Below are 25,619 nucleotides of genomic sequence, written 5' to 3' on the forward strand. Positions count from 1 at the left end.
AAATGGTATCGTGCTTTAAGTAAAGAGATGCTATCAAAAATTACAGTGGTCCGTCAATATATTAGCCTTCCCATCTATATCAACAAGAAACACAAATGATAAAGTTCCCACCTTCAATAGTGTTGATAAATTGCTGAAGTGTTGGCTGAAGAGATCATCATCTTCATGTTGTCGGCCATTGCTTTCATCATCCTTAGTTGTCTGCACTGGGATTTCACTTGCCTCTGAGCATAACTGTTCACCTGAACCTTGACCTGCAGCTGCTTTGCAACACGTCAAGGCATTACTAACACAAGAATATTATTTATTCTTAATTGAATTGCTAATGATACTCAGCATGAGCTGCTCACTTGATATACATCCCTTCTCTTCATTTATTGCCTCACCACCAAGCCCACAATGTGGTCGCAGCAAGATATGGTCTGTGGCAGGAAGATCACCTAACGTGGTTTCTCTCCCCTCACCACAGCCTGGTCCATCCAGGAGTGGGTCTTCTACTGCATTACAGCAGTGAACTTGTAAACCATGGGACAAAGAAAAATTGAGGACTTTCTATCATAACTATCTACTGGCATATATATCCATGTAGGATGCAAGTGTAACATGAGAATAGGTAGAATTCCGTGAACTTATTAGAAGGAAGAAATTTTGATAATTTGAAGGCTTGATAAAAGGACAATTAATTAGTTCCACCGCAATGTGAACAAATGCGGGAACCATCACGTCCTCGTCCACGTCCACCACGACCACGAAAACTACGGCTTCCACGACTGCGATCTCCCTTGCGGCCTCTACCACGACCAGCAAAACCAGAAATGCGCCCTGAGCTCAAGTATGGAACCCGAAGACCAAGGGAGGACTGATCGCCAGCAAGATGTGCCGAACGCTCGGGTGGCACAAATGAATGAGAATGAAGAGTAGAGGCCATAGCACGCTGACACATGGCATAGACTGTCGTCAATGGGGGAAGAGGATCCTGCATAACAACCTGATTGCGAACGTGAAGATAATCAGAACTCAACCCAGCGAGGAACTGCATGATATGAGTATCATCCTGTTACTTACGAGCATGTTCATGATCATCTTTACATTTGGAAGGAAGAGGCTGATACATATATAACTCATCTCACATACCCCAAAGCGTCGAATAGTAGTCTTTTAAGGATATGGAGTTTTGTTGAAACCGACCAATTTCTTGAATAAGCTGGAATACCCGTGAAAAATTCTGAGATTCCGAGAACATATCATGAAGCGTATATCAAATGCCTTTAGCCGAGGATAAAAACATCACTGAGTGGTTAATTAAGGAATCCATGCTATTCAACAACCATGCAATAACTTGATAATTCTCCTTTGTCCAAGACTTGTAGGTAACATCTGTAGAGCTTGGGGGATCATCCAAAATATACGACAACTTGTCACGGGCTCCTAAAAATACTTTTACAGATTGTGCCCATTGAAGATAGTTGTCACCATTCAACCTAATGGAGGTAATCTGCAAGGGGTTGGATTCAAGAAACCCTATGCCAAGATATGAGGGCCCTTTATCAGCCATAATAGAGTCCAAGAGAAATAAACTTATGCCAAAAGACTCCCTATGCCAAGAAAGACTGATTCAAATAACTCTATCTAACTCAATCCTTCAAGATAACAAGATATAAACCTCAAACAAATATCAATCATCCAAAAAACCATGAAACGCAAGCAAAAAGGGCCTGACGAGTGAAAAAACGGCCCAGCCGTACGCCCGTTTGAGGTTAAAAACCTCTCAAACATTGATCTTAAGTAAAAAATCTACCATGGATAGCTTGGGAGGAAGATTTCGGTCCATCTTGAGCAAAGAAACCAAAGAAAAGCTTACTGATTTGAAGTAGATCGAAGAAAAACGAAATCTGGGACCGATTTTCGAATTTATCTATTTTGCCCAAAATACCATGAAATGAGGCCCAATAAATTCTGAAAAAATCATGACAAATTTTCTAAAATCAAGATCTATCAAACCCCTAAACTTTTAGCTCAAACGAAGTCCATACGTCCGTACAATGCTGACGTCAGCCGTACGGCTGCTGACGTCAGCAAGGTGACGGCCTCTCAACCTGTTGGATGCGGAATGTCTGGATCTTTGCTCTGATACCAAGTAGAGAATGGTTTGATGAGGATAAAGTGAAGAAGAGATGAGAATATTGAGAGAGAAGAAGGAGGAGGAGAGTTTGGGAGAGATGATGTGTTAGGCTTGCTTGCCCTAACACATAATATTTTATTATGATAAAGCATAAAGTACACTGCAGGAGAATAGGGAAGTGTGCACATGCACTTACACTAAAAGAGCCCACTAACCACACACAATACATAATACAATACACTAGCATTCTCTATAAGTGTAACATGAGAATAGGTAGAATTCCGTGACCTCATTAGAAGGAAGAAATTTTGATCATTTGAAGGCTTGATAAAAGGACAATTAATTAGACTTACAAGAGTTCTTTCCTTCAATTTGGGGTTATCTTGGTAAACTCGTACCGCCCATCAGGCTCACTTCTTTTTTTTCTTTTTCTTTTTCTGAGTGTCATGCAATTTTGGATAATGGTATCTCACTAGTACTTGACAATTCAGGCTTTCACTCCCAGAAATTTGTGAAATCTTTTGTATCTTAGGACTCAAGGAAATTTTGGAAAGTTAAGGGATAGGGAGCCAACCCTATGTCAATGAATCAACAGAAAGTGCTAGTCATATTGCAGTTTAGGACAGCCCATATGGTAGTAGAGTTTCCTACCTAGTGTTGGAGAAACAAAAGCAAACCAAATCACTGATTAAGTAATTGTTTCTGATAAATTAATGATGGTTTTGTATTAAACCCAAAGTAGACATAATGGGTCTTGATATGTTGAGAATAGTGTGGATCTTGATCTTCATTTCACAAAACCTTTCTGCCACACCACATGATGATTCAAAAGCTCCTGTAGTATATGTTCACCATGGAACTAATCTCATTGATAGAGGAACATCAGCACTTATATGGAGTTATTACTACTTTTCTGTGTCATTGTTTCTTAGTTTGACACTTTGTACAAATGATGACATCTCCGATTGGTAAGATTTTCTCCACATGGACCATCTACATTGGATACTTCTAGACAAACAGTATGGACATCACATGGTGGGGTAGGAGGTGCGAGCAGAGGACTCGTCAGGCAAAACTCATCAAAGTGATGTGACAAACAGCTAAGCATTTATGAAGGATCACATGTTGTGCACATTTATTTTAGAAGGGAGCTGATCCAATGCCTTCAGGGATGGGACATACTATGCGCCACCCATGGCATAGATGGATAAACTACAGGCCCTTTATTCAACAGTTTATGCAGTAAATGGACCATGGACCAAAAAACACATTGTTTGCATGACCCTAGCCATGCGATCGGTTGCATATAAATGGAAACTAAAAGACTGTTAGCAGTGGCTCACATCCAATAGGAAAATGTTGTTTTCTTAGACAGAAACTAGGATAGTCTGATCAAGGGCTGAGACTATCAAACACATGCGCCACATGTACAAGACTTGTTATGAAAGTACAATGACTGTGCCTCCAACGGCAGTGGATCTATTCTATTCTAGAATATATGGGCACAAAGGAATTTTTCAAGGGACCCATAGTCATATTTTTGCCTTTCCACAAGTTTAGACAAAATGTACCAAGTAAATGATCTATCTCCTCATATCATATCTGAGTATATGGAATTTTTCAAGGGACTCATATTTTTGCCTTTCCACAAGTTTAGACAAAATGTACCAAGTAAATGATCTATCTCTTCATATCCTAGCTGAATAACTCAGAACATTCTGTCTTCTACATGAGGAAGACCAAAGAGTGCAAATAGTGCATGATGTTTGGACTTACGGGATGGAAATTGGCAACTTGATGTCCTTGACATCTCGCACTTCAGGGGAATCCAGTAGATCAAGATAAACAGTATGGATGGTGCGCCAATGCCCGTCCACGTTAAAGCTGCTAAGTATGCACAAACAAAAGAAATTAGAAGTGACGGGTTCTAGAACAATCACATAAACAAGCAGCATAACTTGTAAATTGATCGTAGTAACCACCTTGGAATCCCTTGACCCATTGGAGAACTCTGGGGAGCATCCGCACTAAATGGGCTTTCAGATGTGTTAGTGTGACATACTTGACTGTTTCCCAAGTTGAGTTGACATGGAATCCGGACTGCGATAGGAACCATGGTACCAGAGGCCTGACCTTGACCAGCGATTGAAAAAGGAGTTTCCAGTTTTACTTGCTGACAATAATCCTAAGAAATTAAATATCTAACGAACAGCCACATGTGGCATCAAGAAAGATTGCAATAAAAGCACCCCCATCCCAAAGGGAAAAATAAAATAAAAATCACAATTCAGATTACAACAATAGCATAGATATTCCAATAGCATGCCAAAATATTGAGTACAATGACCAACATCATCTTAAACCAACCAAAATGCTCACATGGAAAACTACCACCAACAGCTTCTGAATAAGCCAGCCAGACATTAAATTGATGAATTTCAGGATCTCCAATTTTCCTACAAATTACCTGAGACAAATTGAATTCAGGGTCTCCATCAGAAGTCTCATTGCTTGTTACTTTGATTTGTGCCCACTTCGGAAGCCTTGAGATACTAAATTTAAATGCTGATGTTCCTTCGCACACCCCTCCAGTAACCACCCCTTCAACATCTAGGTTGCAATTTTGCAGTTTAGAGATATCCTTGAAATCAGTGTTTGGGTGGTTGACCTCTTCATGTACTATGCCCTCACTTGGAGCTGCTGACTGAGATGAGCTTACTGGAAACAGATAAGAAGCATTTTCCATAATCTTCTGCAAAATTGTTGATGATAGTAAAGCCGGCATCTTCCACACAAAAATGCAGCTTTCACCACCAACCTGGAATAGCGTATTCAGTGGATCAAAACTAATATGGAAAAGGATGAAATATAAGGGCGATATCAACACAAGTCAATTCCTGTGCAAGATGTTAGAAGTTAATGATGAATCATCACCCCGACACCACTTCTGCATTAGTTTCTTCCTAACTGCACAGACCAAATTACAGGATGTAGATCCAGTCCTCATGTTTGTGAAGATCATTGGGAAGAGCTCCTCAAAACTTAGACGGAATGAGGGAACTCTAACTCTCAATTAATTATATCAGTTTTTTTTTTTTTTTGGTGCATCCATTAGGATTTCCAGATTTCCAGGTGGCACAGACCCACATTTCCATCACTTGTCTATGTTGCATGTATCATAAACTTCAGTTATATGTTTCTGTGAACATGCAGAGAATGTCCTAGAGTAGTTGTTTGTCTGGAATATTTCAAAGTTCCACTGGATATTTCAAAATCACACTGAAATCTTACTATAAAAAAATTGCCAATATTGTTGCAATGTGCCAAAATCCCCCCTAATGGCAACATTGCTGATCTTTTCGGTCTTTATTTTGGCTATTAGAACGAGCTAAATTGACGAAAATTTTCTTTGCAACTTCTGAGTTTTGGACATATGGGTGGAAAACTGAAAGTTTGACTTTCCAATGCTTTCTCAAACATTCATCAAAGACATCCATGAAAACCATGAGGACGGCAACAGACACATAAAACTTATCCTTTGGGTTACTCATCCACTTTGGGGCTGTTATATGCTGCAATAGTCCCAAAGTCGAGCTTATGGACTTTGTATCTTCTTTTAGGGTACCTTTACTAGCAATGCTCTATTTTTGGATGCATGCTCTTAGGTTTTCTTCACAAAGAAAGTGAAAGAAGCATTTTATAAATTTTAAAAATAATAATAATGCAGAGAACTACCAGAATTCACAGTTCATGGTTGGTCTGTTGCAAATATGCCCGGATGGGTATTGGATCATTGGGATACCTCATTTGGTGGCTTCCAAATCAATCAGTGTCAACTCTTGTTTCACAATATACTTTTCTGTGCACCAAATTTCTAATAGCTTTTGAGACTTCTTTATTCTGGTTTTTCCTAAAATTGAGTTTAATGCTACCAACAGACCAAGTCAAGGCTTGGCTTGATTTTTATAACTGTAACAAAATCTCCGTCATCTGCTCTGTGAAGAAGATCATATGTAACACAAATTACACTCTATGCATCACTAGGAAGCAAATCCATTATTCGTGACCCCAAAATTAAGCACAAACAAGAACTTACAGTAATTATGTGCTTGCAGTCAGGCAAGAAAATGACACTGGTAATCACTTCGGCATGCCCCATTGCTTGAGTAATGAGCTCTCCATTGGTAGAATCATGGATGCTGAAAGACCTGTTAGAGTAGGAGCAAACCAAGTAGCTGCCACTTGGATCTATCGTTACCTGTAAAATGTAGATAGGGATAAGGCCATGAGGGTGGCGATGGTGCTATGGTATCCAAAACAGTGGTGCACCTTTATTGGCTCTCCGAAGTCTGGATCTTGCTTAAATGTTCTAACAAGCTTCCAGAAGCAAGGTTGAACATATTAATCTTCTTATCCTAAAAAAATAACATAATCGTTTAGTAAGAATACTGACCAGAATGCCAAAGAAAAAGAGCTTTACCCTGTGAAAAGAAATAGACCTGCCCAACAGTGACAGCAACCTCCATTGCAGGATCTATAGCCATGTCATACTGTTCCATGAGATGCAACTTGATGATAGCGACACAAAATATTGTACCCACCATCTGTTATGGCTACATCACGGAACAGAATAGACCTGTTGAATAAGATCAAAGGTGTAAAAAATTCAAATGAATTATTGCTTAAATTGTCAAGAGATTGCATGTCTGTTTGCAAGGCTCAAAATCTCATGGGAAAAGCTCATGATTCTCTCGATGAGGTTACCTATCAGCACTGCAACTGAGAATGTTACGACCATTGCAAATAAGTTTTACAGAAGTAACTGCAGCTGAATGATCATCAAGAGTCCCAATGAGATCAAAACTCCTGAGATAAAGAAGATATCAGTGAATGAATGCCTTTAAACTATGATGAAGCATGGAAATCTCAAAAATCGTACCTTTTAATATCATACACATGGATAATTGATCTCTTCCTCCAGAAGCAAGCAAGTAATGAGATTCTGATTCCTGGACAGTAGAAATATCTGTCTTGCTAGGAGAGCTAAAACTCAATGAGAGTATCTCAGCATCATGAGCTTCCTGCCAGTAGTCAGAAGTATGAAATCTCTTCAAATACTAAAATATATAAAAACACTTGCAAATCGTTATTGTAGAGACCATGCATGAGAAAGAGAACCCATAACAAAGGAAACTTTTTTTGTACAAATATGTGAATGAAACCCACCAGATTCATGTGGGTACGATATGGGCCAATGGGAAATTACCTGAAAGCATGTGTAGTCAGAAGTATACAGATTATAAACATGGAGGTTTCCATGGCAATCACCTGCAGCCAGGTATTTTCCATCGGAACTAACTGCCATCGAACGAAAACCTGGAGCACCTACCCCTGACTCTGCAGTATCTTGATCAAAGACACCAGCACTCACTGTGGAGAAGAATATTTAAATAAAAGAGAGAGAGTATTGGATAGTTAAATAAAGAACACAAAGACAATATGAGAGTTTTTTTTTTTTTTACTATGGGGATCCACAATATGAAGAGTATTTGTATCAAATATCCAAAAAATAAGTGGTCTCTAAACGGTAGGGGCCAAAGAACAGATTAGAACAAACAGTCTAAACTAACGAGGAACTATATACTTCTAGAAACATTAAGGTGCAGGCATGCAGCCGATGATATACTTTCTTTTTCTTTTTCTTTTTCTTTTCTTTTTCTTTTTTTTTTTTCTCTTTTTTTCAAAAGCTACTGATGGATATTTACTGATTCCTGAATGTACTTCCATCTAAATGCTTTATCTTGAAAGCACCCATCTAGTAAATATATATAAACAGGATCCACCGAGCGTCTAAACTCTAAAGCCTTGAAGACATAAAACTGACCTATACCTATGGTGCCCACTTGGTCAGTGTTTGGAGAACAACTAGGTTGTTGATTCATGGTGATTTCAGGTCCAGCATTCTTCGTCTCTGAATCAGACTGTAAAGCTAGATCCCATAGCCTGATAGGGCCATCTGCAGAGCATGTTGCAAAAGAAACTGCACGACAACTTTCTCTAGCAACACATCCAAGAGCAGAATCATGCAAATTTTTGCAGGGAATATTATTAACATCCCATATGCATGAGCTACGTGAAACAAGTACACAACACCTGCTAACCTGAAAATACAACAATATAAGCCACATTAGATTGTAATAAACATAAATAAGCTCCTAGACTGAACTACTCGAAACATTTAATTTCGACAATGAAAAAGTCATGTGAAAAAAAAAAAACTATATCATATTTAAAAAGAATGAACATTAGAAGAAAAAACAAACATCAGAGATGACAGTACATGAACAGATCCAAGCAAGCAACAAATGAGAAACAAACACAGAAAATACTATCTTTGGAAATCACCTTAGTTACATCACGCACATCCCATACGTAGAGACTGTGATCTCCATAAACAACCACTATAAAAGAGATAACAAATAGTTTAGGGTCCAATGAAATAAGCAACTGCATAAATGAGACTTCTCCAATACCATATTGCTTACCAAGCTTTTCAAAGGTTGAAAATTGACAAGCTATTGCATCTGGGAGAGTGGAAACATGTTGAATACCATTCACTGATGATTTTGTTTGACAGGAGAGAATTGTCATTGGATCGTTCTCCGTCGGTTCAGAATATAGTAAGTTTCCTATGTGCTTGAGAGTTTCAACCATGAAGAGTTGCACAATCCCATTGTTGCATGCACAAGCAATAAGCTTGTTGGATACAGAGAGTGAAAACCTCTCTCAACCTGAAAATTAAGTTCTCAACATCATGAAAACAATGACAAGCTGAATTGAACAAGCAAGTAATTTAGAATATCAAGAATTTACCTTCAGATCTACCCATTTTCTTATAGAAAACCCAGAATGAAGAAGACATAAAACACCTACAGCTTTGAATGAGTACAAATAAGTACAGGGTAATTGAATTATTATCACCAACAACCACGAAAGGACAGGTTCTCAAGTAGTCAGGCTTGAAATTAAACAAATCCTCACCTGCATCTGTCAATGCATATATAGGATAAAGGTCTACAGCCCGATTGCTACCAACACCGCCAGGCATCCAGGCGGCAGACGTAACAGATGTAAAAGAACTGCCCTTCTAATTACCAATATTAGCAGGCTTTCCATTAATTGTCACCAACCCAGCTCCTGCGTGTGAGCGAGGCTTTGTAGATAACCCCAATGTCCAGAGCTTCAAGTGCTTTTTCCCAGCAGTTACAAAAGAGCTTCCATCTGATGAGAAGCAAACAGATGAAATTGCAGAGCAAGATGTACTTGCTTTAAGCTTGGTTACCAGCCTTCCACTTTGCCAGTCCCAGAGACAGAGGTACCCATCATTAGGAAATCCAATAGACACCAAATGCTTTCCTAGAAAAGCATCCAAAATAGAAAATCGGTAAATCTATTCAAAATTCTAGAACTACACCAATATCAATCAGAGTTTCAACTGGAAGTGTCAACTGCACAACAAAGATGAATTAACAAATCGAGACAGAGAGAAGCTTTAGTTAGCCAGATTTAACTAACCATCAGGTGAAAAGTCAATACATGCCACCCCATATCGATGACCCTTCAATTCAGCGAGAAAAGTTTGAGTTGAATAGTCCCAAATTAAAACTGCTGGTTGAGGCCCCGACTGCAAAACCATATTAGAGATGCATTGTACAGAAATTAAGTCCAAAGCTGTTCTACAAACATTTTCTCAATTTCCACATTTGACTGATAGAACCTTCAAAAAATCAAATATGGGTAAAAATAATAATCTAATTGTGAAGATGAGAACCTGAAATACATAATGCTATGAAAAAATCTTATCATAGTCAAATCAGAGTCAGGAGATGATGTGGATGTAAAACAGCAATGAGAAGTAGAGCCTATTGGCCAAGAACTTCGCGAGAGCCTTTTTCAGATGTATGTAGCAATTTCAATTGTATTTACTTGTGTGTTTTAGTTTGACACTGTCAACGTATCTACAAAGGACTACCAAGTGTGGGAGAGCCTATGGGTCAATTTTGAAGTTGCCGGCTTGCCGCTAGCCCCCCTTTTATGTATGGTTCAAGGATGGCTAGAATCCTGGTTGGTTTCTCAAAATCCAAGAGGGACTAATCCACTTGATTCTGAGGAATTGATTCCAACTTGGTCTTTATACCACTCTTCTAGGTAAGGAACACGGTTAAGGAGTAGGAAAGGGTAAGGCACCCTACTACCCACAAAGATATAATCTCTGCTCGAGGAGAAGGAAATTCCAACGACAAGTTTCGACAAACAGTCAACTTGCATCCCAAGGATAAAAGAAAAGGAAAAAGAAAAAATAAAATAAAATTGATTGAATGAAAAAAAAGAAAGAAGAAAAAATTTGAATAGAGCGGAAGGAGGAAAGAAGAGGGGAAGCATGGGAATGTGACTTGCTTGTCTTCTCGTGGCTTGGATGAAGCTTTGGTCTTCAAAATTCCTGTGCTTGTGGGAAGCTTGAACTCCTTGGGTTGAAATTGCACTATTTGTTGGAGGGTTTCACTTTGTGATTCCTTTTAAGAGAAGTGAGAGGGAGAAGAACAAGTGAATTCATCTACCCCTCAAGGTTGCCAAATCCTTGGCTCACCACTCCTAGTAGTAGAGTTCTACTCCATGGCCTGAGGGAAGATGGAATTCCCAAGCACTTAGCCCCTTGCTCATGTTCTCCTGTTTCTCCAAGGAATTTGCGAATTTGTCTTAAGTGTTGGGGCTAGGCTCCTAGACATAGGCAATGGAGAGTTAGAAATTCTAAGGCCAAGACCCCTCTCTTGAAACAAGAGACCTATGTATAAACATAAGAGGGGTGGCATTGTTGCAATCTGAAGGAAGGATGAGGGTGCTCTAAGGTTAGGCTACTTATGGATCAATGACAAGAGGCAAGATCTTAAAGGTTAATCGGATGATTTGGGTGCAAATTGTAGGAAATTGAAGGGCAATTGGGTTTAGAGAAGGCTCTAGGAGGCTTTTATAGAGGCGTGTAAAGGAGTGGTTAGGATTGCAACGCTTAGAAGCATCACATAGCTTATGGAGGGGTAGTTTTGGGATTTTACTGTCAAAGTTAGTTATGGGGGTAGTTTTGTAAAAAGATGATAGCTTGGAGTCAAATTAAGGCTTTTAGGGGTGTTTTGGTAAGAGGGTGGATCAAAGGTTCAAAGGAAAATGAAATTTGGGTTTTGGATTTTTGTTCAAGGACGAGATGGTAAGTTCAAACATTGTTTTCCTACACATAATCCAAAACACACACCCTTCATTTTTTAATCATAATTTGGAGCTCGGGCACTGGATTTGGGTGATCTATGGCTTGTTGAAAAGGGGACTTGAAGGGCTAACTAATGGTTCTAGTTTGGGAGAAAAAATTTGAGGATTAGGGAGACGTGGGGCCCATAAATTAGGAAATTCTCCGGTTCTACAACTGTCAACCGATCTTGCGCAAGGTCTAGTATTCCATCATAACTTTGCACCCATATTTCGGATTGAGCTGAAACTAGGCTCATTGGAAAGGTAATTTGATGGTCTTCATTATGAATATATGGATCATGGAGTTTGGATTTCAGATGCTTAAGAAGTTAGGAGATCGAGGTGGACCCAGAATCTGGTCTTCAACACCAAAGAGTGTCTAGGGCCCATTTTCTTTTTTGGCTTTCTTTCTGAGACACGGAAAAAGTTTTTCCACACCTCGTGAATTTTAATTTTTTAAAAAAAAAGTGGGTGTGGGGCCCACCCTTGGGGTAGGCTGGGTGCCACACCACCCTGAGTTCATCCTCAAGTCCCATTCCCTAGGTTTTGGTGTTTGGGTGAGATTCTAGACTATGGTTGAGCTTGGATTGGGCTTGGGCTACTTTAGTTGGGCTTGGATGGGCTCAGGCTTGAAGTTGGGTTTCATACTTAGTGAAAATTTTGTAAACCTTTCACCTTAACAATGAAAGACTCTCCTTTCATGATAAATCAATTAATTAGCCTAAACACACTATTGCGTGGGGTGTCTTCAACACCAAACATTATTTTATACATCCAAAATGTTAATGGTGGGATTAATCATCCAACCATTTCCATCCTTTTCTCAGCGATCAATGTGCCTTTCTAGTGAGATGATGATGCCCAATCCCACATCACCATGTGTAGAATCGGATCTCAATGGTAGAAAATGCCCCATTTCATTGAATGGTTTTAACCAGTTTCTAAAATGGCTTTATGAAGCCATTAATCCAATATGTTATACATGCAAACTATCTCTATCAAACAGGAAGTTATGTATGAAGTTGACCCCTTGCAACACATAATGTTTTCAACTCAATGGATATATATATATATATATATATATATATATATATCATTTCTATACAATACATAAGGATGTCGGAACTTATTGCTGTAAAACTAGAAAGTGATGAAAATACCAATTTCTTAACATTAACGAATATTGAAGAAAGAAAGAAAGAAATGTTCAACCAACAATCACATTCACTAGGCATTATCATCATCTAAGCCTTATCTTAATTAATTGGGGTTGGCTACATGAATCATGTTCCACCATTCCACTCTATGAAGGGCTAGACCTTCAGTTAGACCTTTTCTTACTACCTCCAGTGATGCAGGACATGGAAAATTAAATATGATATGCAAGATTGCAGGCTTAGATCACACCAATTCAGAAACAATCACACAAATTCCACATCCCACATGAAAATCCAAACATTTAATTAAAGGGGAATCTATGCGGGTCCAAGCCGACACAGGCTAGGACTGGACCAATAAAATTATAAACCAAACAATGTCAAAGGGAAATAAAATCAACTACTCATGCATAAAAATCAGTCCCTAATCCAAGGGATTCCCTAATTTCAATTCAAGGAACCCTAAGGTGATAAAAAGGGGCAAATCAATTAGGGATCATGTAATATAGGGTTATGATTCATAAAAAAAACGGCTATGAGAGGATAAAAGAAGATAAAAACCTGAACCAAAAGATGATCCCGCGTGTGGACAGCAACAATGGCCCAAATGGACGTGCGTGTGATCCCGGCTGCACGTGTGTTGGGCCCACTATTCAGAAAAAGGCCACCTTGGCCCTGGTCGGCCAGGGATGGACTCCAAAACCCTCAAATCTCAGCTCGATCCGATGTACGGTTGGTGCGTGGTGCTCCGCCGAAGTTTCAGCTCGCCTGCGGGCCGAAATCTGGAAACCTGTAGTGAAGAAATCTGATATAACAAAAGGACAGATTCGAAGTACGGATGGTGGGGGAAGATGAAAAAAAGATGATGGAAGATAGGGGTGAATTGGGATCGATGTGGCTTCGCACCACGGTACTTAGCCCTTCGAAAAGGGAGGGCTTCGCACCCACTTTTGAATTCTTCCACAACTCACGAAGAGAGCAGAAAAATAAAGCATGAATTTTTTATTAACTTCAATGAATCAAAAGAACTACAAGGGGTGCCTATTTATAGGGAAAATCCTATACCTCAAAACTCGCACTATGTGCGCAACCTATTACTTGGTGATGAAGTAAACTAAAATAAAAACCAAACAGAGAAATCTAAAGCGTTCACAATGTTCTAAATAATAACAATAAGCAAAACCTAAAATATGAAATCAATCCAACGAGTGGGCCACAATCATGAGATCCCATGATGGGCTTTTCTTGACTATCGGGCCACTTTTTTGAACCAAAACTTGTCTTCTAGCTAAGAGGCCCTCCTTGGACGTCGTCATTGAGCTAGATCGATGGTGGGGTCCTTCTGGGTACGTGCGTGCGTAGGGGTGATGGTGTGCGGGCGTGCGTGTGCACGATGTCCTCATCAACTTTCCCCGGCTGCGAAGATTTCACCACTGGCGAAATAAAACTCCTGAACCGCTCTAGGATGTCGGGATCAAGTTTCTGAAGCTCCTCCTCAGTGATCCACGCACTGTCCGAAGCTGGGTGTGACTTCCATTTAACTAGGCATTTCTGAAACCCGCCATCCGACGTGGAAATTATCTCATGGTCCAGGATATCCTCTATTTTGTTTCTGGGTGTGTGAAGGCTAGATATGGGAAGCAAAGGCTGGGATGAAAGGTCGGGAAGAGGCCATGGATCAAAGGGTAAGGTTGGGACATCAGGATGGGTGGGCGAAGGGCCGGACAAAGTATTAGTGGGTCCCTGAAAAGCAACTAGATCCTCCACATTGCATGTGAAACTAATTCCCATGGAAGGTGGAAGATCTACCTCATACGCATTGAGACCGTTTCGCTTTATAATTTTAAAGGGCCCAGCGCTACGCGCGTGTAACTTACGAACAGCCCCTGAAGGGTACCGCTTGGGCCTGATACGGACCATTACAGAGTCCCCAATATTAAACTCTTTGAAACGTCTATGTAGGTCTGCAGAAAATTTGTAATGCTCATTACTAGTAGTGATCTTTTGCCTGATTTCTTGATGCAATGAATGTATGTGATATGCAAAAGACTCTGCAGACTCTGATGGCCTATGGGACAATGACATGGGGATAAGATCAATAAGTTTCCTAGGCTTATAACCAGTAACGACTTCAAAAGGACTTAGACCTGTGGACTTATTGACAGAACTATTGTATACAAACTCAGCTATGGGTAGTACAGCGTCCCATGTCCTGGTATGCTCCCCCACTAAACATCGAAGTAAACTCCCTAGGCTCCTATTAACCACCTTAGTCTGGCCATCAGTCTGAGGGTAGTAGGCAGAAGAAAACTGGAGCCTAGTATTCATCATGTGCCATAGTGTCTTCCAAAAGTAACTCATGAATCTCACGTCACAGTCAGACACTATGGTTTTTGGTAACCCATGCAGTTTGACAACCTCACTAAAGAATAACTTGGCAACATGAGAGGCGTCGGAGGTCTTAGAACAAGGAATGAAGTGGGCCATTTTAGAGAAACGGTCCACGACAACGAATATGGAGTCATGCTTTCAAATAATCTTGGGAAGTCCAAGCATGAAGTCCATACTAATGTCTTGCCAATGGATGAATGGGACTGGCAAAAGTGTATATAATCCTGTATTCTGTTTCTTTTGCTTTGCCAGTTGACAAGTACGGCATTGCCCTATAATTTTGGCCACGTCCCGCTTGAGGCTTGGCCAATGAAATCTATCCTCCACTAGGGCAATGGTCTTGTCACGACCGAAATGACCTGCAACCCCCCCTGAATGTAACTCCCAGATAAGAAAATCGCGAAGGGAGGTGCGTGGTATGCACAAGCGGTCACTCCTAAACAAATATCCGTCCAAAATCAAATACTCACTGTTAGCTCCTGACGGACTCTCTAATAAAGACATATACACAACCCCAAAATCTGGACACTCAGAATACTCTTCTTTGATGCGCTCAAGGCCCGTAACTTCAACGTTCATGGAGTTGAGTAATGCGACTCGACGACTCAACGCGTCAGCAGGTTTATTCTCTACACCGGCCTTGTGCTTAAGCACAAAAGTGTACTCTTGAAGGAATTGAACCCACTTAGCATGCCTGGGGCTTAATTTCTTTTGAGAGTTTAAGTATTTTAAGGCCTCGTGATCTGAGAACAAGACGAATTCTTGCGGTAATAGGTAATGTCGCCAATGGCGTAGTGATTGCACTACCGCGTAGAATTCCTTGTCATAGGTGGAATATCTTTGCTTCGCCTCATTCAGTTTCTCACTAAAAAAGGCGACAGGGTGCCCTTCCTGGCTAAGTACTCCCCCTATGCCGACTCCTGACGCGTCACATGCGACTTCAAAAGCTTTTGAAAAATCTGGAAGTCGCGTAACTGGAGCTTCGGTCATCTTGACCTTTATCTCCTTGAAGGCCTTCGAGGCGGCCTTTGTCCATTAAAACTCTCCCTTTTTTATGCAGTCCGTGATGGGAGCCACAATGGAACTGAAGCCTCGAATGAACCGCTTATAAAAAGTGGCTAAGCCATGAAAGCTGCGCACCTCATGAATATTGCGGGGTTCAGGCCAATTAACGATGGCCTTGACCTTCTCGGGATCCGCCGATACGCCCTCAGCTGACACAATAAAACCTAAGAAGATCACACTACTAGACAAGAATGCGCACTTCTTTAGGTTGGCGTACAACTTCTCGGCCCTAAGGATCCCACAAACCTGCCTCAAATGGTTGAGGTGTTGCTCCTTAGTCATGCTATAAATCAAGATATCATCAAAGTATACGACCAGGAACTTCCCCATGAAGGGTCTCAACACTTGGGTCATCACACGCATGAAAGTGCTTGGGGCATTAGTTAACCCAAAAGGCATAACTAGCCACTCATATAGCCCATCCTTCGTCTTGAAGGCCGTCTTCCACTCATCACCAGGGCGTATACGGATTTGGTGATACCCACTTTTGAGGTCGATTTTTGAGAAGATAGTAGCATTAGCCATCATATCTAGCATGTCATCAAGACGCGGTATGGGAAATCGATACTTGATTGTGATTTTGTTGATGGCCCTACTATCAACACACATCCTCCATGTGCCATCCTTCTTAGGTGTAAGAAGGGCGGGCACGGCACACGGACTCATGCTCTCTCGAATGAAACCCTTCTCTAGGAGTTCATCAATCTGCCTCTTCAACTCAGCGTGCTCCTTCGGGTTCATTCTGTAATGTGGGATGTTTGGTGGAGTTGCCCCAGGGATTAAATCAATGGCATGTTGTATATCCCTCATAAGGGGAAGCTCATTCGGTAAATCATCAGGAAAAATATCACGAAACTCATGTACTACCTGAATGGCCTCAGTGGGTAACTCTACGCTAGTCTCTGGTACACTCTCCCTAGCCACAAGGGCGTATATCATCGAGTCCGCCTCCGTCTCTCGCTCAAAGTCTTTGGCATTCAAAATATGGAGTGGTTTGGACTTGGACTTCGACTCCTTCACTTCTTTTGGGCCGCTCACACCACTCTGTGTGGTGAACTCCTTTCCAGTTGTATTCTTGGGTGGTAGAGGATTTAGCTTGACTTTCTTGCCCTCAAACCAGAATGTACATACATTTGAACGACCAAATATGGTAACATCCCTGTCATAGAGCCACGGCCTACCCAGAATGACATGACCCACATCCATAGGAACAACATCACACCAAATTGTGTCTTTATAAGATCCGAACTGAATAGGGACATGACAGCGGTGCGAGACTGGAATGGATGTTTCATCAACCCAGGAGACTCTATAGGGCTGAGGATGGGCTTCCAGCTTCAAGCCCAAACGACTCACAGTGCTAGTGGATGCCACGTTGGCACAACTACCACTATCCACAATCATCTTACAGCTCTTTTCCCCACATTTTGCATAAGTGTAGAAGATCGTGTTGCGGCGCCAGTCATCAGTGTTCTTGGCTTGAGCTAGGGCGCAACGCACAATTGCGAGGGTCAAAGACTCTTGTGCTCCCTCTTCCTCATCACTAGGGGTTCCGACTGGCTCATATTCCTCCTCCTCACTATCACTCTCTGGGGGCACTACTTCTACTTGCCTATCAATAAGGAGTACTTTGGTGCCCTCTCTCGTGCCGCACTGGTGAGCAAAGTGACCAAACCCCTGACACCTAAAATACCTAATAGGCCCACTTCCACGTGAACTAAACCCGACAATCTCTTTACCTTTATCATCCTTAAGTCTGGGCTGAACATTAGGAAAAGGTTTGTTTTGGAATCCCATGTTAGATCTAGTCCCAGAGGGGTTGGCCTTAGCACCGGATTCAAGAAAGTCAAACCGCCTTTCCACAGATGCTTTAAGGTATTGCTCGACATCTAACACTACTTGGTACAACTGTTCAATAGTGTCTATGTCTTTGACAAGCAATTCTCTCCTAATGTCAGGACAGAGGCCCATTTTAAAACGAGCAAGGGTGAGTACGGGGTCCTCATCAACCTCATAGCGGGTCGAGTACTCTTCGAATTTCTCAATATAGTCGGCAACACTCATGGAACCCTGTCGAAAAGACTGCCACTCCTCAATCAACCGCATGCGATAAGAGAAAGGGAGGTACTTCTCTTTCAACGTTTCTTTCATTTCTCCCCAATGGACTATTGGAAGTTCCCTCGCTCTTTCTTTTTTTCGCTCAATCGTCGCCCAAAACCTCTTTGCTTGACCCACAAGCTTCATCTTGGCGAATCGGACTCGTCGAGCATCCGACATATCATACCATTCAAAATAGTGGTCCATATCCGCCAACCAATCTAAAAAAGCTTTAGGGTCCAAGTGACCATCAAAAGTAGGAGCATCTACCCTAACTCCCTTGAGGAGTTGTGCATCTGGGTCATATTGATCATGATGTCCCTCACGGGGTGGGTGCACAGGTACGCGCCCATGACCAGCTCCTTGGCCACCTCCATTCCTTGGTCTAACATCCCGACCAACTGCCTGAGATTGGGCATCCTCCCCAGTGGTGGGGTTTGCCCTGAAGGAGGCCTCTATTTCTTCGAGACGTTTATCTATGTGTTGTTCCAAATGCTTATTCAAGGACTCAACTTGCTGGGCTAACTTGGCCACTGTTTCTTGTAGTTGTTCCATGTTTAGTGTGGGGTGCAAACCGAAGCCGCGACCCGTACGTGTGGGCATACACTGACTTGCTCAACCTAAGGACCTGCTATGACAACTATATGCGTCTAAAAACTAAATGACCCTACGAGACTCTATATGAAGGAGACTACACACTGTTACTAAAATTCAGCTATATATGATGGACTGAATGCATGAAGGACTCAAACAAACTAAACCCTAAATATGTGGTGAATTCCCCTATAAGAACCCTAGGCTCTGATACCAAATTTGATGCAGGACATGGAAAATTAAATATGATATGCAAGATTGCAGGCTTAGATCACACCAATTCAGAAACAATCACACAAATTCCACATCCCACATGAAAATCCAAACATTTAATTAAAGGGGAATCTATGCGGGTCCAAGCCGACACAGGCTAGGACTGGACCAATAAAATTATAAACCAAACAATGTCAAAGGGAAATAAAATCAACTACTCATGCATAAAAATCAGTCCCTAATCCAAGGGATTCCCTAATTTCAATTCAAGGAACCCTAAGGTGATAAAAAGGGGCAAATCAATTAGGGATCATGTAATATAGGGTTAGGATTCATAAAAAAAACGGCTATGAGAGGATAAAAGAAGATAAAAACCTGAACCAAAAGATGATCCCGCGTGTGGACAGCAACAATGGTCCAGATGGACGTGTGTGTGATCCCGGCCGCACGTGTGTAGGGCCCACTATTCAGAAAAAGGCCACCTTGGCCCTGGTCGGCCAGGGATGGACTCCAAAACCTCCAAATTTCAGCTCGATCCGATGTACGGTTTGTGCGTGGTGCTCCGCCGAAGTTTCAGCTCGCCTGCGGGCCGAAATCTGGAAACCTGCTTCAATGAAGAAATCTGATGCAACAAAAGGACAAATTCGAAGTATGGATGGTGGGGGAAGATGGAAAAAAAGATGATGGAAGATGGGGGTGAATTGGGATCGATGTGGCTTCGCACCACGGTAGTTAGCCCTTCGAAAAGGGAGGGCTTCACACCCACTTTTGAATTCTTCCACAACTCACGAAGAGAGCAGAAAAATAAAGCAGGAATTTTTTTATTAACTTCAATGAATGAAAAGAACTACAAGGGGTGCCTATTTATAGGGAGAAATCCTATACTCAAAAACTCGCACCATGTGCGACACCTATTACTTGGCGATGAAGTAAACTAAAATAAAAACCAAACAAGAAAATCTAAAGCGTTCACGATGTTCTAAATAATAACAATAAGCAAAACTTAAAATATAAAACCAATCCGACGAGTGGGCCACGATCATGAGATCTCATGGTGGGCTTTTCTTGACTATCGGGCCACTTTTCTGAACCAAAACTTGTCTTCTAGCTAGGAGGCCCTCCCTGGACGTCGTCATCGAGCCAAATCGATGGTGGGGTCCTCCTTCTGCGTATGTACGTGCGTAGGGGTGGTGGTGTGCGGGCGTGCGTGTGCACGATGTCCTCATCATCCAGCCACATCCTTTTGGGCCTTCCACTTACCTTTTTATTGCCTTCAACTTGTACCAACTCATTCCTAACATGTGCGGTTCTTGATCTCTATTGCACATGACCAAACCATCAAAGTTGACTTTCCCACATCTAATTACCTACTGGTACTACTCCTAAGTTCCTTACCTGCATTTATTTCTAATTCTATCCTTGTCTTACTACTCATCCATCTCAGTATCCTCATTTGAACTGCACTCATCCTATGAATATGTTCTTTAACTACACAACATTTTCTCCCATAATGCATGGCTAGTCTTATAGCAATCCAATAAAATTCTCCTTTCAATTTGAGTGGTACACCGTATATGCCAATCGCATAAAACTCCAAAGGAACATCTCCATTTCTTCCACCCAGCTTAAATTCTATGGGCAACATCCTTCTCAATCTCTCCACTCATGAAATTGATGAGGACATCAGACCATCACATGGAATGTACCAGAGGAGGAGGAGATTAGCCCTAGTTTCTCTTTAGCTTGGAGACCAGGCGGATGGACGTTGAGGACCCCAGAGGAGTTTTGGACCGCAGATCAAGTTGCCAAACATGGATCCTGCCGTTAGGTCATGTGGAATATCACGTTGATCAAACCATTGGATCATGTGGGATTACACATTGATTGGATGGATGGATCATGTGGACAATTGATCATAAGATCAAGGTCGTAGGATTTATTATTTGCTTTATTTATTAATTTTTAGATATTTATGGATGTTTAGGTGTTTATTTGTTAGATTTAGAACTTTGAAGCATTTAATTTGACTTTTGCTAGAAATAAAGAGGTTATTTGTAAGTTTGTTAAAGAGTAGGGGGTCGGATGTAATTTTCCAGAAATTACTTTATAAATAGAGAAGTGGGGTGGATGTCCAACCCTAACCCCAATTTTGTTTAAGATTTGAGTTTTTACTCTTTGCTTTGTGAAGAAGCTTATCTCCTGTGAAGGGAAGTGAAACCATAGTGGGAGCAATTCCTACATCTTTCAAGGGAGATCTTCTTCTTTCAAGTTAAGTTCTCTTCTCAAATATATATCTTCTCTTCTCCATCTCCCATCTTTCCTTTTGCTTCTACCTGAACCTCCCGAAACCCGAACCTTCCTAAATGCAAACCATCAAACCCAACACCGAGAACCCTTTAACCGTACGGAGTTGTTCACACGGCCGTCCGTACAGTTCTTGGGAACCCCTTCGCAAATCTTTTCTTCTTCCCTCTTGATTTTTCAAATTTCCTTTTTCCTTTAGCATATACCCTAAATCAAAACCCCCACTTTCCCAACTCTAGTTCCCAAATCGCTAATTTCCTAAACCCTAAGTCCCAAAGTACCCTCCTATTCCATACAACCCTAGTTGATTATTCCCTAGAACCCTAACCCTAGAAATCAAGAATCTTCCTAATTGAAATAGAATCAAACCAATGCTAATTGGAAGGCCTCCATGACCCTTAGATCCTAGTTTTCTTCGTAAATTGTGGATGTTATCAATGCGACTGTGATTATTTGAATATACATGCTTTATTTCCCCATCGAATGCCATCAAACTATGGTAGATTAGTTAAATCTTGCTACTACTTGTTTACAATCCATTTCTAGATTCCTTCATCTTATTTTAAAGTTAATTTGCATAGTCTTGTGTCAGAAATGTTGACCCAAGGTATCGAAAGTGGTCATTTTGGGGAACTTCTTGGTCAACAATCTTAACTACTTCCTCATTTCACTCCTATAGTTACTGAAATTGCACTCCATAAACTCTGGGTTTTTTCCTTTCGAAAGGTCGGTTTTGTTAAGAGGGTAGAAGCCGAAAGAAAAAAAAACTAATTATATTGAAGACCAAGAGAACACCCACAGAAAGCATACCCAACCCTTAACATAGAATTTTGCACTACTAAAAACCTCTGACGCCTGCCCACTTTGGTTGCGAAAATACCTGTTATACCCTTTATAAATGGCTCAAATTCTTGCCAACATGGATAGCCTCCATATTATCCATATACCCTTTATAAATATAGTTTTGTGTTTACGCCCTCCCTCATCTTGTCAATCAAAACTATGTCATCTACAAGCAATATATACCATGGGATCTCTTCTTACAAATGCCTCGTAACTCAAAACCAATGTGAAAAAGTAGAGGCTCAATGCCAACCCTTGGCGTAAGCCTACATTAATTGGGAACCCACTTGTCTCTCCAATAGTGGTCCTCACATTTGTTACCACTCGCTCATACATATCCTTCACCATGTCAATATATCCTCTCAAGTCACATTCACTAGGCATAAGTCCTTCAATCAGAGGTAAGGATTATCCAACTAGTGTGCTTTATAGGGTACATCCATCCATGGTAGGGGCCACCAAATCATCAATTGAGTTATGGATATCTAATAAGAAAAGGTGACAATGTCAGATTCTATCTCACGACTAGTTATATGATCCTCAATGTGAGTACATGCAAAGAGTCGAGAATCCTTAAGCCTTGAGTTTGTACTAGCTGATTCAGTAACCTAAACTGTTGACCTGATGGACCCAACAGTTGATGTGGGTTTCCCTAGAAATCCCCCGTATTGAGCCTTCTATTGGTGTTCTGCATATAGACAGTTGAGAAGAGAGTATAGCAGTGGTCCACATTCAATGAGAAAAAAAGGGGGGGTGATGTTGGACAGCTTCCAATCTGGGAGATTTTGGGGCATGGTCTATCCACACTGAAGTCCATTGTATCAATGATCTAGATAAGTAGAATGGGGCCAACTTGTCCCCACTCAGGGCTCAAGGATACTCTGGATATCCTCGACTCGAGGATCATATAATTCCTCCGATCTTGAAGGATGCATTTGGATGTACATAACTACAATTTGGTCCTTTCACACTTTATCGAACTAAAACTATTCCAATTCAATTCAACTGTGCATCCAAACGCAGCCTAACTCTCACTCTATTTTATCTCCTAAATTCCCACATTCAATCCTCTAAAAATTACAAACCGAAATGAAAAGACAGCAACAGTAGCAACCACAACAAAAGCAAGATACAGTTACCTCTCCAGCTGCGATGCAGCCGCCACCATCTCGACGCAAGACAGACACGCAGCTCAAGGGCTTTGGCATCCGCGAAGACACCAAGAGGTGCTTCTGAGCGCCAGATTCGATGTTGTAGACCACCACGACGCACCCTGCCAAGTACACGCAATCGCCCGAGGAGATGTTGGCAGCCAAACCGCTCGCATTTTTCGTCGTCAGGCCAGTGATTTCCTCCAAAATGAGCTGTAGATTAGAAGACAATCACGCAGATGCCGGTAGAAGGAACAAAAAGAGATGGATTTTTCTAGGTTTTTTTGGGAAAATTAGAGAGTTTGAAGGCCGTCCGTACCTTTGGAGCTGGATCTGATTTCTCCTGTTTGGGTTTTAGCTTCGTCTCTCGAATGAAGATTTCCCTACAGAGAGAGGAAGAGAGAGGGTTCCGGGCGGGAAAATATGCAAACGAGGGCTTAAATAACGGGCGCGGATTAGATACTGCCAAGGTCGGTAGCCAAATCGCTACTCAAGTGACGTCACCGAGCTATGTGGACCCCACCATGATGCATGTGTTGTATCCATACCGTCCAACCATTTTTAGAGATCGTTTTATGGCATAATAATAAGAATTATATAGATCTAACGTTCAAGTGGACCCACCACAGAAACCCGTGGGATCAGTCACACCCACCGTTGAAACATTTATAGGGCGAACCATGATGTATTTTTTAGATCCAACCTATTCATGAGTTAACATAGAGATAGATGAAGTGAGAATAAAAATATAAGCTTGATCGGAAACTTTTGTGGCCCTGAGAAGTTTTGAACGGTAGATGTTACTGTCCCCACTGTTTTCTATGGTAGGGTTCACTTCAACTTTAGATCTACCTCATTATGTTTCTCATGCCATAAAACGATCTCTCCAAATAGATAGGGGTATGGATACAACACAAGCATCATGGTGGGGTCCACAGAGCCTGGTGACGTCACTTCAGTAGCCATTTGGCTATTACCTTGTCAGTATCTTATCCGCCCCCTTAAACAACGCTCGGCGGTATTACATGACCCTGGACCCGAGGATGTGAAGAGTATGCTCGGGTTTTCATTTTGTGCAAGCGGGGCTCATGGTTCAGTGATCCAGACGGTTGATCTGATTCGAAACTCCTCTATGGACTATTCTACAGAAGTTTACAATGTTGGAGATCCTATGGAACAATACTTATCCTTTTTTCATTTGCGTTAAACCATTGCAGCATTTTTTAACCGTCTATTTTAAGGCCATGAATTGAACGAATAAGTTTGTTTTTATCAATAAATATTAGGATATAATCCATCTAATGTGAGATCATGAATACTGTCCGTCGATCACTGGCCTTGCTTCTACAAACTGGGAATGTGAGTATGCAATATATATCCTGGGTCCAGGATCGTACACTACGGTGCGCGTTTGTCAGAATTTGCTACATGCGCCAACTCGTCAACGGCTCACATGAGACGGATGCACGATAATCGGGACCGTCCAAATTTTGGAGCCATATGGGAATGGAGAAATGCCTGAAAATCAAAGTGATCGGAGCAATCTTAGTGCTCCACCGACGGCCGACAATTGAAGAGAAAATAGCCAATAGCTCAGATTCAGTGGAAAACTTTCATATGGATGTGATCGTTCCCGTCAGGGTGAGTTTCATCATTGTCCGTAATGGAACCCACACTTTGGACTGTGAGTTGATGTGTGCTTGTGCAGTGCGCAGAGACGGATGAATTAGCATCAGTTGAGAAATGGGTAATAAGACTCACACCGCCTTAGTTTAGCTTAACACTGAGTACCCGTGTTTGGTAAAAATAGAAACACGGTTCCAAACCTAGCCAGTGGCCCGATCCTGGTCCCGTGACAAGCAACGATGGTATAACATTTGCCCGAGGTTTGGTGGTTTGGAGCGTGAGACACGGGTATGGGTGGAACTTGTAACATGAAAAGTAACATGGATTCTTATATGTTGTCTATATTATATAATTACCCTTTAGAATTTACGCGGGGTTTCGTGCGTAGAATTAGATTAAAATCCTTGGTTTGAAAAATCATCCATACATTAGATCATGCGCGTCGAGTGGGGAGAGTTAAGGAGGGCTTTTCGCAACTCAACTAAGATTTATGGAATCCATGAAATTTCCTCCTAAAAGCATACATTGAAATTTTTTTTATGTTGGAAATGGAGGTGGGGTCCACCTTGATATTTATGAGGAATCCACCTCATCCATCTATTTTACAATATCATTTTAATGTATGTGACTAAAAATGAGGTAGATTTAAAACTCAAGTGGCCACACGAGGAAATGGTGGGATTGAGTGACTACCATTGAAACGTTCATATGGCCATGATAGTTTTGTATCGCGGTATCAAGTTTTCTATGTCGTCGGTT

At 41.3% G+C, this 25,619-nt stretch overlaps 1 protein-coding gene across 1 annotated transcript; it reads right to left on the minus strand.

Annotated features, from left to right (window-relative positions):
* Positions 1 to 33: 33 nt before the first annotated feature.
* Positions 34 to 23,577, minus strand: LOC131243876 (uncharacterized). The gene is made up of 11 exons (XM_058243500.1): positions 23,223 to 23,577; positions 9,698 to 9,806; positions 9,164 to 9,538; positions 8,668 to 9,051; positions 8,528 to 8,583; positions 8,007 to 8,283; positions 7,389 to 7,552; positions 4,502 to 4,589; positions 3,899 to 4,006; positions 351 to 497; positions 34 to 260 (listed from the first exon to the last, which is right to left on the minus strand). Exons 4-11 carry the CDS (start codon positions 8,834 to 8,836, stop codon positions 34 to 36), a joined length of 1,236 nt encoding a protein of 411 aa, XP_058099483.1. The 5' UTR covers positions 8,837 to 9,051; positions 9,164 to 9,538; positions 9,698 to 9,806; positions 23,223 to 23,577.
* Positions 23,578 to 25,619: the final 2,042 nt, after the last annotated feature.

The sequence above is a fragment of the Magnolia sinica genome, chromosome 1 (genome assembly GCF_029962835.1).
Source record: "Magnolia sinica isolate HGM2019 chromosome 1, MsV1, whole genome shotgun sequence".
NCBI classification, from domain to species: Eukaryota; Viridiplantae; Streptophyta; class Magnoliopsida; order Magnoliales; family Magnoliaceae; genus Magnolia; species Magnolia sinica.